The sequence below is a fragment of the Xenia sp. Carnegie-2017 genome, unplaced genomic scaffold (assembly GCF_021976095.1).
Source record: "Xenia sp. Carnegie-2017 unplaced genomic scaffold, XeniaSp_v1 HiC_scaffold_23, whole genome shotgun sequence".
NCBI lineage: Eukaryota > Metazoa > Cnidaria > Anthozoa > Malacalcyonacea > Xeniidae > Xenia > Xenia sp. Carnegie-2017.
The window spans coordinates 8,878,606-8,892,393 of NW_025813486.1; the positions used below are offsets into that span (position 1 = coordinate 8,878,606).

The 13,788-nt window shown below is 37.8% G+C and overlaps 1 protein-coding gene across 1 annotated transcript; it reads left to right on the plus strand.

The window, feature by feature from the left end:
* Positions 1-222: 222 nt before the first annotated feature.
* LOC124449046 lies at positions 223-1,556 on the plus strand. Its single transcript, XM_046999988.1, has 3 exons — positions 223-824; positions 887-1,136; positions 1,320-1,556. The coding sequence occupies exons 1-3, from the start codon at positions 223-225 to the stop codon at positions 1,554-1,556; spliced, it is 1,089 nt and encodes a 362-aa protein (XP_046855944.1).
* The last annotated feature ends 12,232 nt before the right edge of the window (positions 1,557-13,788 follow it).

Here is a 13,788-nt window from a genome sequence, read left to right on the forward strand (position 1 = left end):
CTACGCTTCTTACTGTGTACAAAACTGATTGTTGTAATATTGTTTTGTTGGTATTGTTCTCCTTGTGCCACTATCTGCGGTACTTTATGACCAGCGGTGTTCACTCTTTTGTTTATCCGCCATATTATTGTTTGTAGCATTTAAGTTGTTTTTTAAAGTTAAATAAAGCCTAAAGAATGGTAAATTACAACAATTTATTTTACTTTATGTAAATTCTTCAATATGGAAACGTTATTGAAACTGCAACGTCTCGACTTGGATCCAAATTCGCCGTCAGCCGCGAAAGAGTGGAAACATTGGCTCCGAACGTTCAACTACTTCATTCAAGAATGCGGCAATAAAGCCCCAAACAAACACCGTACTCTCATCAATTATGTCTCTCACAGCGTTTGCTATTACATCGAAGATTGTCAGGACTTCGACTCGTCTACTGAAGCACTAAATAATCTGTATATTAAGCCTCCGAATGAAATATTTGCACGTCATCTACTTGCTACAAGGCGCCAAAAGCCTGGTGAGTCGCGTACAGAGTTCTTACAAGAACTTAAAAAGTTAAGCAAGGATTGTAACGTCAGAAGTTTGACTGCAGAACAGTATAGGGAGGAATTAGTCCGTGACTCATTTTTTAATGGTCTTCTATCACCACTGATCCGCCAACGACTTCTGGAGAACAGGCAACTGGACTTGAAGACGGCTTTTGATCAGGCCAACGCGTTAGACTTAGCCCAGAAAAACTCTGAAGCCTATGCTCCAACCGAAAACTCGGCAGCTTTTTTTTCTACTGAATATGGAGGTGAGGATCCTTTACCAAGTGATAACCATGTGTCAGCAGTAGTCAAACCCCAAAGAAAGTGTTTTTTTTTTGTGGCGGCCCTATTCACAATAGAAAGGAGTGCCCTGCACGCAGTTGTGTCTGCAACAATTGTGGTAAAAGTGGCCATTACGCTAAAGTTTGCCAGTCTCAGGCTGTGAAAGGGACTAAGACTACAGCATCAATAAGATCTGCCTCACTCTGCTCCATAAGTGCCGCCTGTCCAAAGAGCCTTTTGCAAGCATCCACCAAAGTCAGTGTCAACAGTACTGTTCTTACTGCCCTTGTTGAATCTGGGAGTTCAGATAGCTACATCAACGACAAGGTAGCTAACCAGCTCAACCTCAAATTACTCAAGTCAGAGGACAGTTTATCTATGGCTCTCACATCACTTAAAGCCAAAGTTCTTGGCCATTGCTTTGTTGACATCCAACTAGGCCACCAGTGTTAATCATCTGTACGTCTAAGGGTACTGAAGGATCTCTGTAATGATATCATCCTTGGCCAGGACTTTCAAAGGGAACAGAAAAGTGTTGTCATTGAGTTCAGTGGTAAAAAGCCAGAACTTAAAGTACCCAACGGGGTACCTGTATGTGCTCTTGCAGCAGCATCTATTGAGGAACCATCCCTTTTGCGAACCTCCTTACCGAATGTAAGCCTATCGCAAGCAAGTCGCGGAAATTCAGCAAGGAGGACCAGGAATTTATCAAACAAGAAATTAACCACCTACTCGTTGAAGGAATAATCAAACCTAGCACCTCGCCCTGGAGGGCTTAAGTCGTCGTATCAAAGGAACCACTACAACGACACAAGAAGCGGCTTCGCATTGATTATTCTCAAACTGTCAACCTCTACACGGAACTCGATGCATATTCGCTACCCCGTATCGACAACATTGTCAACAACCTAGCTTCATATAGAGTCTTCTCAACGTTCAACTTAAGGAGTGCCTATCACCAGGTACCGATCAAGAAAGCCGACTGAAAATTTACCGGTTTTGAGGCCAGTGGTAAGCTTTACCAGTTCTGTCGCATCCCCTTTGGAGTAACCAACGGCGTCGCAGTTTTCCAAAGAGCGATGGACAAGTTCGTAGAAGAGGAGGGCCTGAACGATACATTTCCTTACCTCGATAATATAACTGTTCCAGGCTACGATCAGCACGGGCACGACTAAAATATGAGGAAATTCAGAGAGGCTGTAAAGCGCCGAAACCTCACTTTGAATGAAAACAAGATAGTAGAGTACAAGTCTTCCATCAATCCACTTGGTTACTGTATAGGGAATGGTGTCATCGCCCCAGACCAGGAAAGGCTTCGTCCACTTAAAAGCTTCCCTCTTGCAGGCAGACATTTTACTCTCAAAACCGATTAGCAGTCAGTCGCCTTCATGTTTGACAACCGAAGACGCACCAAAGTAAAGAACAATAAAATCCAGGACTGGAGGCTACAACTAGCATCTTTTAGCTACACCATAAAATACCGGCCCGGTAAGGATAACGCTGCTCTCGACTCATTTACCCGGGCTTTCACAGCTTCCATACCTGCAGCTAGCCTTACTGAGATACACGCTGCTCTATGCCACCCAGGTGTCATCTGATTGTTATATTTCATAAGGTCGAAAAACCTCGCTTACTCTACACAAGAAGTTAAGAGGTTGTGTTCTAGTTGTAGGGTCTGTGCTGAGCTCAAGCCCCAATTTTACAAACCGCAGCAAGGAGTAATCATCAAGGCTACCCGACCTATGGAGCGACTCAGCGTGGACTTTAAAGATCCACTACCTACGACTACTAATAATCCCTATATGCTAACAGTCGTGGATAAATATTCACCCTTCTCTTTTGCTTTCGCCTGCCCAAACATGAGTTCATCAACCGTTATCAGATGCTTGAATCAGTTATTCGCTCTGTGTGGGACGCCAGGTTTCATCCATTCAGACCGAGATGCCTCATTCATGTCCCAGGAGCTTAAAGAATCCCTCTCTCAGAGAGGCATCGCCACGAGCCGATCTACACCCTACCACCCGATAGGCAAAGGCCAAGTAGAACGCTATAACGGTATAGTGTGGAAAGATATTCGCTTATCTCTCAAAACAGCAAGCCTGCCAGACAGTATATGGGAAATGGTACTCCCTGACGCGCTTCATTCAGCAAGGTCTCTCTTCTCCACTGCCACCTACTTGACTCCACATGACAGATTTTTTTGCTTCCAACGCCGTTCGACACATGGTACTTCAGTTCCAACCAGTTTACAGTCCCCCGGACCGGTTCTGCTCTTCCGATATGTGAGAACCAGCAAGAATGACCCACTTATTGACCAGGTAGAGTTGAAGGAAGCTAACCCTACTTATACCCATATTAAATATTTGGACGGCAGAGAACAACGGTATCACTGAGAGATCTGGCACCATGGCCCCAGCTCACAATCACACCATCCTTGACACCGTGCCGCCTATTGCAGAGGGAAATGACCAGGCACATGTTACGGCTGAGCATCAAGCAGTTGAGAAGGAGAGTATTTCAACTGAATTGGGACAGCCACATGCCCCTCTGAGGCGCTCAGTGCTTGCCGTAAAACCACCAACCCGTTATGGTTTTGAAAACAAATAGACTCTAAACTTTGAACTCATAAGTGTTATCATCAGTTCTGTTTAAGGGAGGAAGAATGTTGTAATATTGTTTTGTTGGTATTGGTCTCCCTGTGCCACTATCTGCGGTACTTTAAGACCAGCGGTACTCACTCTTATGTTTATCCGCCATATTATTGTTTGTAGCATTTAAGTTGTTTTTTAAAGTTAAATAAAGCCTAAAGAATAGTAAATTACAACACTGATAATGGCCTTTACCCTATCTACGTAGGCCCTGTTTGCATGAAAACGTAAAGAAGTCAAACCGGAATGAAAATTAGAATTTGTTCCTCATTCGCGTAATGCCTCCTTTGCAGGCTAATTTTACACTTGTTAGTCATTTTGTTTTTGTAAATTGCTTTTGAGCGCATGCGTTGATACCATTTCACACCGGTTTTAGCATTAATTTGAGTTTACATTGATCCCGGTTTCAATTCATACCGTTCTGAACTCAGTCGAATCAGTTCAGCAGGCAGTACGACTTCAGGCCCTCTGAGTCATTTCCGTAACGGTCCCATGTAAACATCTACTGTAAATAATATTATGACCCAAACAAGCTGGTACCGCGGTTAGACTTCGTTCCGGTCTCGTGTAAACATGGCCATACTCTACTCTATGTCTACCTCTTATTCTTGAAACGTGCTCTTCTTGTGTCTTTTTCATTTACATACATACGTGCTTTCTGTAAAATATACTTTATTACCAGTTTCATTATTTTTCATCAATTTTGTATGGCAAGCATTGCTGTTAGAAATACACAAAGCACATAACATTTTAACGATCGTTTCCATCAACACTATTTAGTATTCACATTTTCTAAAGTCGATTGTGATTGACTGTAGAAGATAGCAAACTATATAACTCATAGAGCCACTGCCATTTATAATTAAATTAAAAAAGATATTTGTATCATAAAATTGCGAAATGAATACTCGAAATTTTTTCGAGCAAAATCAGTCAACGCTTTATAAGAATACATGATAGAGTTGTCAGCTGTTACAATGTACGCAATGTTTACAGTTTGTACCACGTGACATACGAAAATATAAGTGGCGAAAGTGGTGGATTCCAATCAAACACATAAAAACCATGTAATATAGATGGTAAAAATACACTTTGAGGTATTTCTCGATTGTAATTAGTCGATTGTAGTGCAGTTTATCTGTAATCATAACATAACAGATAGGATTTTTAGATTTGTCTTTATGTAAACAATACTACTTATTGTTCAATTTGTGATCAAGCTGAGACGACACACAGAAAAGTGTAGTTTTGTAGATCAATTTTGGAGCAGAGTTGAGACCAAGTAATTTTTAAGTGTCAGTCGTTTGAACTAAGAATAAAAATGCTCAAAAGAGTCAGATTCAAAACTGGAGGATGTATAGCAGATCGCTAGATGCAATGGAAGGTACCGACTTTCAAGATAAACCATTAAAATGCCTTTTCGTTATATCGCATTCCCATTCAGTATAAACAATTTTTTCATATCGTATCTTCCTATACAGTATCATATTTTGTAGCACTAATCATTTCGTACTGAAGATGGCATTTGTTAATGTCGAAACATGTTTTTTTATAAGTTTTTTAAACTTGCTGCTAATCAGAAAATATGGTAAAAGTTTCATATATATGCCATTGCATACACTTCTTACAAAAATTGTTTAAAATTCGATATTTCATTTTTGACATTATTATCTGACCTCTGTTGTGATATATGCTCATTGCTTACGTCATTTTCGAATTTGAAACCTGTGCGTAAAATGTATGTAATATGAAACGAAATGTCTTTTTAGTGTGGAAACTTTGCTTCTACAGCAAGCAACAAATACAAATACTTTATTTCTCAAATCATGCATTTTTTTGGTCCGAATGTTTAAAAGCCATTCGTCATATAGCCATATCTATTTCCATAAAAATGCAGAATATATGATTTCCTCCCACAAAAGCATAAAATTTCAACAGTAAATTTCAACAGGATTTTATGTTTCTCTTTCTGTTGCTTTGCCATAAATCGTCTCGAGAAAATAGGCAACAACACATCAAAGCATAAAGGTTCCCTTTGTTCTCTTTCAGCGCATCTCCTTGGTTTTTCTTGTACACATCACTCTCTGACACCTCCCTCTGCCCTCAATTAACATATTCTACTTTACCTTCACCTATACATCGATATGTTGTGTTTTTTCATACCTCTTAAGCATTCGTCATTTTGCTTATGTTGAAAGGTTTGCATTCAATTACTTATCATTTGTGAGTAACAAGGCATGAGTTTTACTTGCCGTCAATATTAGAGTTGCGACGCTCTTTCCTGGCTTCACTTGTTCCTTCATAAAGTCTTGCAGACGACGCTTCCATTGCATGCAAGATCTGTCAAATGAAAAAATGGTAAATAAAGCAACAATAAATATTAAATTATCACTTTCAAGCGTCAAAGACCTTATGAAAATTTTTTCGACTTATGCATGATAGTAAAAATCTGTTTCACGCGAAACACATTCAATGATTTGTTATATAAAAATGAGCATGCACCTCATTATTGACTCCAAAATCAGGTTTTTCACCGTTTCTATAGTCTTATTCGTCACTGTTTATCCCAGTTTCAACTAGAGTTCTTTGAAGGATATAAAGTCAGTACATTTAGGGATGAGTTAAACTAAAACAATTAAATGAATAAGAGTTGCTCCGATTTCACCAATCGATAATAAGATTTGAAATATGCATTTTGGACGAAAAGGAGAGCAACAAAAATTCATAAATAATAATTTTGCTCATTTATCCAAACTTATCTGATACGATTAGAGGCAAGCTGGCCTGAAGTTAATCAAGTGTTCTGCTTATTGTGAGCTGTGTATAATCCTTGTACGTATTATTTGAAAGTATTAAAGTTGAAGTTTTGTGAAAATATTGGATTGTCTAAATTATTTTTTATTTTATTGCGAAAGATATAGTAGGGGCCATTGGTTTAAGTCCAGTTCAGAAATACAATGTCATTGTTAACTGTCAAAGAAGGCGTCATTTGATTTTACTATAAATGCATAAAATATTTTACATAATGTAATCAACATCTAAATATTCATCATAGTGTAATCAACGAATGATTTTTAACGATGGTGTCGATACACAAAAAATAGGCACGCAGTGCTTAAATGTGTGCGGCCTGTCAAGTAAATCGCCACAAATTGAAGTAGTTTCACTAACATAGTTCAAGTAATAACGCATATTTAATATTATTTATGAGATTTTAAAAGGCGTTATGTGCTTAATGTTTTACATCCCAATGATTTATACATAATTTTCTAGTCAATGGATAAGAGATAAATGGATCAAAAACCTGTGCATGATTATGGCGCATACGGTAACTTCGAAGATGACTGACAAGCAAGTGCAGTTTGTTAAATTCATTTAGTGTCCAAAAACTACATAAATCTTTAAAAATACGTACACCACTAGCTATTAGTTTATAGTTGACAAATAAAACTAGTCATTTGGTCGAAGAACAGTAAAATTCGTTTCCGAAAATTTCTTTGCGGACGTACGCTGACGTTTAACAAAAATCATCAAAGTGCTTATCCCACATGTTTGTTTTTTTGATGTCCTTATTAAGGTAAAAATCTCATTGTAAAAGTTATTTTACAATATTTTGATTTATGGCTTCGTTATTAGATAAATTCGTTTCTTTTCTCAAAATGGGCAATAATGGAGAAAAGTTGCCGCCTGTTTAATTTGCTTGATGAGGGCCTGAATTGAGAAGTATGTGGCGTATTATAAGGACAGGAAATTTTGTGAAATGTGATTTTTGGCTGTAATTAATACTTTATCTACTCCGTCTCTGCATCAAAATGTCTAAAAGATGTGCAGTTTTTAGCTGCTCGAACCGAACAATATCTGCGGAAGGAATTTCTCCTCACCGCATACCATTTTACGGTGATGAGCGTCCTGAAGTGAAGCGAAGAAGTAAAATCTTGGTGAGTTTTGTTGCAAGAAAACGCGCTCAATGGACACCGACTAAGTATTCGGCTGTTTGTTCCGTTCATTTTACTGATGTGGATTACAAAAAATACATGGTGGAAATCTCAGGGACGAAGAATTATACACCAAGGCTCAAAAAAAGATGAATTTGGAACCCCCGCTTATCCAACAATATTTCTAAAAGATAATGAACAAAAAACTCCAACACCTAGAGAAAAGCTACGGGTATGTAGAAAGATACCATCTACAACTGAAAACCGATTTGTTAGTGATATGCATGTTGCAATTATTTGTTGCTTCTTTAATGCTTCATTCTGTATATAGGTTAAAAAAATGGTAAAAGATTTGGTAAGTGAATCATGCTCGTATTTAACTGATAATTTCATCAAAGAAAAAATCATCACTGAAACCATTGCAGAAGAATTCCCAATTGGAAATACTTTAACCTCCGCATCTAAATTGGTTGAAATTAATAGAATAGAACAGGTATTTAAATTCAGTTGAATGGCGTGAAGTGATAATATATTTTGAAGTACATGTATACCTTTGCAGGCCCTTCAAACGGTTGCCACCCAAACATTGCCTGCAGATTGTTCTGGGTGTTACAATCTGCGAAAGCAGAACAAACGATTATCTGGGCAATGGCTGTCAGCAAAACACAAATTAAAAAACTTAGAAAAAAAGGTGTGCTTTCATTTCCAATTTCAAAATATTGAGAATGTATCATGTTTCTCATTGCTCTGATTTTTTTCTCATCCATGCAGTTGAGAGGGACTGCAGCATTAACACTGAAAATACTTTCTCAACATGCAGACTTTGATCCTAGCTCAAACCTTGAAGATGTGGAGAGAGACATTGTGGATAATGAAGATTCTGATGGTGATGATTTTGATGTTGAAATGGAAACAAGTACTGATAACACAGAAGATGATGAAAATCTTGTTGATACTAGTGAGAGTGTTTATGATGATGATGAATACTCAGAACCAACGTAAGATATATATTAAATAGAAATGTTATTCTGGCTTCACACTAATTAGTATTTGGTGTTACTTCTTTGTTCTTTAGAATCAACACTTCTGACAATGTGAAAAAGCAACAGAATACATTGTTTTCTTGACACAGCTAGTTGTTTAAAACATGCATGTTTTGTCATGGAAAAAATCCATTGGTTCATGTTTGTCAAGTTGAAACAATGGTGATAATAAAAACCATGTGCAAAAATGTTGATTGTCGTAAAGAATTTGTTTGGAAAAGTCAGCCATTGATGCTTGGTACTAAGATTGCAGCTGGAAACTTTCTACTTTCTATTGCAGTCTTAGTGGTGGGATCTTCAAGCAAGGAAGCATATGGAACTGCAAGCTACTTTACTGCCAACATACTTTAGACATCAGCAAGTATGGCATGTTTCTTTGGTTTAAGCTGAAGATTTTAAGGGGGACTGATATTTTAAATTACATTTATAGAAAATTCTTTTCCCATCAATATTTATATTTTGGAGAAAGCACCAACGGAAACTGCTGAAAAAAAACTAAAGAATGTTGCTCAGTTGCTCTTGCAGGTGATGGTCGTCGTGACGTAGTGGCAGTTTCAAAACAAAAAATTCAGCCGAAATGTTTGACATACATAAAGCCAATGAAAGGTCACAAACATGCGGCAGATTGTCTAAAAAATAGGAAAATTTAATTTTAACATCACTCATTTATTTCATTTTCTTCGTACCCTCTAAATTCCGAGTTTTTATCATTCAATTTTAATCTTATTGCATGGTATGCACATGCTGCTAATGGTCTTCTTTTTTCTCATAAGCATCCATAAATCATAGATGTGAATTCTCTGTACCCAACACATCGTAAAAACCTGAATATAAAGCCAAATCGTTACTAATGTGTGATAAAACTAAAATATGCTTAAAAATGGGAAATAACATAATATGCTATCATACATGTTTTCAGATCCTGTTTCTCTGTATCGTCGTTATTTTCAGGTTTTGTATTTCTTAGCAGCCATTTTTAGAGAGCACTTTTCTCAACAAACTGGTCTGAAACCTGGGTGTAGAGTGACACAACATGGAATAGTTGACAGACCTGCCAGAATCGGCTGGTGTGTTAAGCTTTCAGCTACAGACTTAAGTTCTTGGCAGCACCAGGCTTTTAAAGGATTCTAAAGAAGTGTAACTTGACAAAAAACCACACTTGCAACTAATCAATAAAGAAAATCACATTAAAAAAGTGTAATCGAGCATCTTTTAACAATTTTTTGCTCAAAAGTAAGTGAAAAAAGTGAGAGCAATATTGAATAGAAAATTGCACGCTTATGTATATATTTCATAACTTGAAGCCTGAATTAAAATACATTTCATAAGTTGAATTGAAATTAGAAATGTTATTACTTACCAAGAACGCAACTTTACTGTGTGATCAATTCTTTTTTGTAGAATTTCAAGTTGCTTTTTAAGTTCATTTGACTTTTCAACATAGTCTTCATACCATGCTTGTTTGGCCATTTGTTCATTATTGAAAAGATAGGACTCGGACTCTCTGTGATTTTTATGTATTGTATTATATTCCTGGTCATTAATGTTCTTTGTTTCATCTTCAAAGACATAACCGGTAATATAATCATACTCCGAATCACATTGCGAACTATGAGAGCTTTCCTAATCAGAATTCAACTCCGCCATCTAATTGTTGATAACAAGCGCTTGACTTGCTCCTTAAGTTGCGTAACAGAGACTTAATCCAGTCCCTATGCCAATTATCAACTTTTACTGACAAATTTCATACTTCATCATTAATAATTCTAAATCAACGAAGCGCATGAAAAAATTGTAATATTAGTTTCAGATTAGAAAAATTGTAAAATTAAGTTTATTGTCACGTTTCGTCTTTACTCAAGACATCTTCAGAAAAATAATAAATGGGATGTGAAGACAAGATATTATATTTACAAAAAGGTGTTAAATTACTACTAAAGGAAGCGGTGTCGAATGATTTAATGAAAGAAATACTAAAGGAAATACTAAAGAATGATTTAATGAAAGAAATACTAAAGGAAGCGGTGTCGAATGGATACATGATAAGGAAGTTAGGAAGTGAAATAAAGGGAAATTAAAAGAGGTTAAGTGGAATGGAGTTTCCTTGTACATTAAGTGAAGGCTTGTGTTTATTGATGGGCTTTCATGAATGGAGTTCATAGTATCGTTGGAAGAGGATTATTTTAAAGAATCGTCTAAGTTGGGTGTGTGTCAGTTGTGTTGTATAAGCAAGGTATGCGATGATGCAGGGTGGGAAACTTGGTGGCCTGTAAGGGGGATATTCCCAAGTGCTCCGAAATCTGGTGTGTAGATGACGTGTGGTTCGACCCACATACGAGACGTTACAGCTTCGACGCGGATAAATGCTACTACAAGATCTCAGGAGGCTTGGGAATTTTGTCTTAAAGGGGAAGAAAGAAGAATACGTTGAGAAAGGTGGAAAACAAATTTAATGGATATATGTGGGAAGGCTGCAGCACAAAGGCTATTGATTTATTGTGTGAATTGAAGGAGTTTATGCCGGTGAAAGGAAGACAGAAATAGATGGGCATTTGTGACCAGTCAAGACAGGTGGTTTAGGGGCAAAGGTGTTAAGGAAGCGACGTGTGATTTGGTCAATTATACGTGAAGGAAAACCGTTTTTGGTGAGTGACTTTCTGGTAAATTCGAGTTGTGTATGAAAATTTTCGTAAGTAGAGCAAAGATTGAAGATGTGGTGAAGTAAGCAAGAAACTAATGAAAGTTTGTAAGTAAGTGGGATGAAGCTGTGGAAGTTGGTGAAAAGGCCAGTGAAAGTAGGCTTGCGGTAGACGGAAGTGGTGAATTTTCCATTAGTACGAGAGATATCGATGTCAAGAAATGAGAGCTTTCTGTTTTGTTCGAATTCAGCTGTGAATGTGATTTTAGGGTGTTGTCGGTTCAAATAGTCAAGAAATAGAGGGGCGTGATCGGAGGAATGAAATAGTAAAAAACAGTCGTCAACGTAGCGTCGGTAAAGTAGTGGTTTGAATGAAGAAGGACATTTACTGAGCCAGGATTTTTCGTGAAAGGACATGAATATATCAGCAAAGAGAGGGCCCAATGGACTGCCCATAGCGACACCATCAATTTGCTGGTACATTTTTCCGTTAAAGATAAAGTGACAGTTCTTAACAGCTAGAGAGAGTAGTTTTTCAAATTCTGTTGCAGTGAGTCCGTTGAAGTACTGGTGGTTGTTAAAAATGCTTTTGGATATTATGTGGATGGTTTCGTCGACAGGTATGTTAGTAAATAGGGATACGACATCAAAACTTGCAAGGACAACATTACTGGAGTTGATATCGCAGTTTAGGATTTCTTCAACAAGCGAAAAAGAGTCTATGATGATGAGGTTGCTTATAGTGAAGGGTTTTAGGAGTGGGATGAAAAACTTTGCCAGTTTATACGAATAGTGATTAATGGAGGAAAGAATGGGTCTGAGAGGGATGTTACATTTATGTATTTTAGGAAGGCCATATAATATACCTATTCGTGAACCAGTAGGGTAAAGTTCTTTGCAAGTTTCTTGGTCGATAGATTTGGCATCTTTCAACTTTTTAATAAGAACTTCCTTGATTTTCTCGTTGTAAAGTGACTTTGACTGGATCTCCATTCAGAGGTTGAAACTTTGTAGTGTCAGATAAGAGTGTGTCCATTTTCTTTGTGTAGTCGTCTTTGTTAAGTATTACGATGCCATTTCCCTGTCAGGTTTAGTGATGAGGATAGTTCTGTCGTTTTTAAATTATTTAAAATGTTCAAGTGCTTGTGAATATAGAAAAGGTGGTGGGCTGTAACTTCGGAAACCTGAGTGGGCAATGTCTTTTAATTTGCATTTGATCGAGTCTGGAAAAAATCCTGATGATTCATTAACAGGTTCTCGTTTCAGACGGTTGTAGAGTTTTACAAAGGGTGTTAAGAAGGTGCAAATGTTTAACTTTTTCGGTGGGATGGAAAAGTTTAAGCCTTTTGAAAGGAATTCTTTCTCTCTGTCAGTAATGAGGCGGTTTGCGAAGTTGAACATCCCAATCGACCCTGATAAAGTGGTGTTCAACTTCTCCAAGCACCTCGTGACGAAAGAAATCCTTTCAAAGAGCTAACATCCCCGACACCAAACATTGCTACCTTAACGCCGCTGAAAAACTCTACAATAAATAAACGATCGGATGATAATCGTCGGGTTTCGAACTCGATCAAATGCAGGTGGGCATTATCCTCGAACTCATACCTGCTATATTCACCGAAGACGAACATTGCAAATAATTTAAAACGACGAACTATCTCATCACTAAACCTGACAAAGAACATCGTAATAACAACGAACATACGAAAATGGACACTTATCTGACGACAATTGAACCTCTGAATGAGATCAGTCAAATCACTTTAACGAGAAAAATGAAGTCTTTATTAAAAAGTTGAAAATATGCCAATCATCGACTTTGCGGGACTTTACTGATTCACGAATGGCATATTATGGCCTTTCTAAAATACGCAAATGGCATTTCACTTCCGTGTCACTATTCGTATGAAACTGGCAATTTACCAATCCTCTAAACCTATAAACTTAACTGCTCATCATCATGGGCACTAACGTTGAAAATCTGGCTTTACGATATCAACTCGGCAATGTTGATCGCTTCTTTAGTACTGATGATAGTATCTATTTACTAATGTGGGCGAAACCGTCACCAACCACCTCGAAAGCATTTAACAACCTGTATAACAGACTCGCAATTTTGAAAACACTCTACAGCTCGGTGAAACTGTGCTGGCAACGGAGAAAATGTGCCGGCAATTGATGGTGTCTATGAGCGTCGACCAGTAACGATATATTCGCTGTCCTTTTCACGAAAATCTGGCTCAATAAATGTAAGCTCATTCAAATGCTATTTTACCGACGCTGCGATGATGACCATTTTTTCATTCTCCGTCACGTCTCTTCTTGAATATCGCAACGAACTGGCCCTTACATTGCATTCACGGCTAGTCGAACAGGCAGGCTCTGTTTTGACATCGTCTCGTGGATAATTCACCGCTTTCCGTGCACACTGCTTTTCGCTGGCCTTTTTTTAACTTCACATCCCGCTTTACTATGGCTTTCATTGGTTCTTATCTTTTTCTACTGCGAAAATTTTGTAACTCATTACCATCACTCTGCCAACGGTTTTTCCCTACTAGTGTTGAATCTGCGTCATTCATACAATTTCAAAGCCACTACAATTTGTTTGATCGCTATCTTCCGTATTTCTTCGCCGGCGCTTCATTCACTGCACCAAATCAATAACGCTTTGTCGCTGCGGCCCACGCCATATCCATTAAGTTGTTTTCGCAAGCT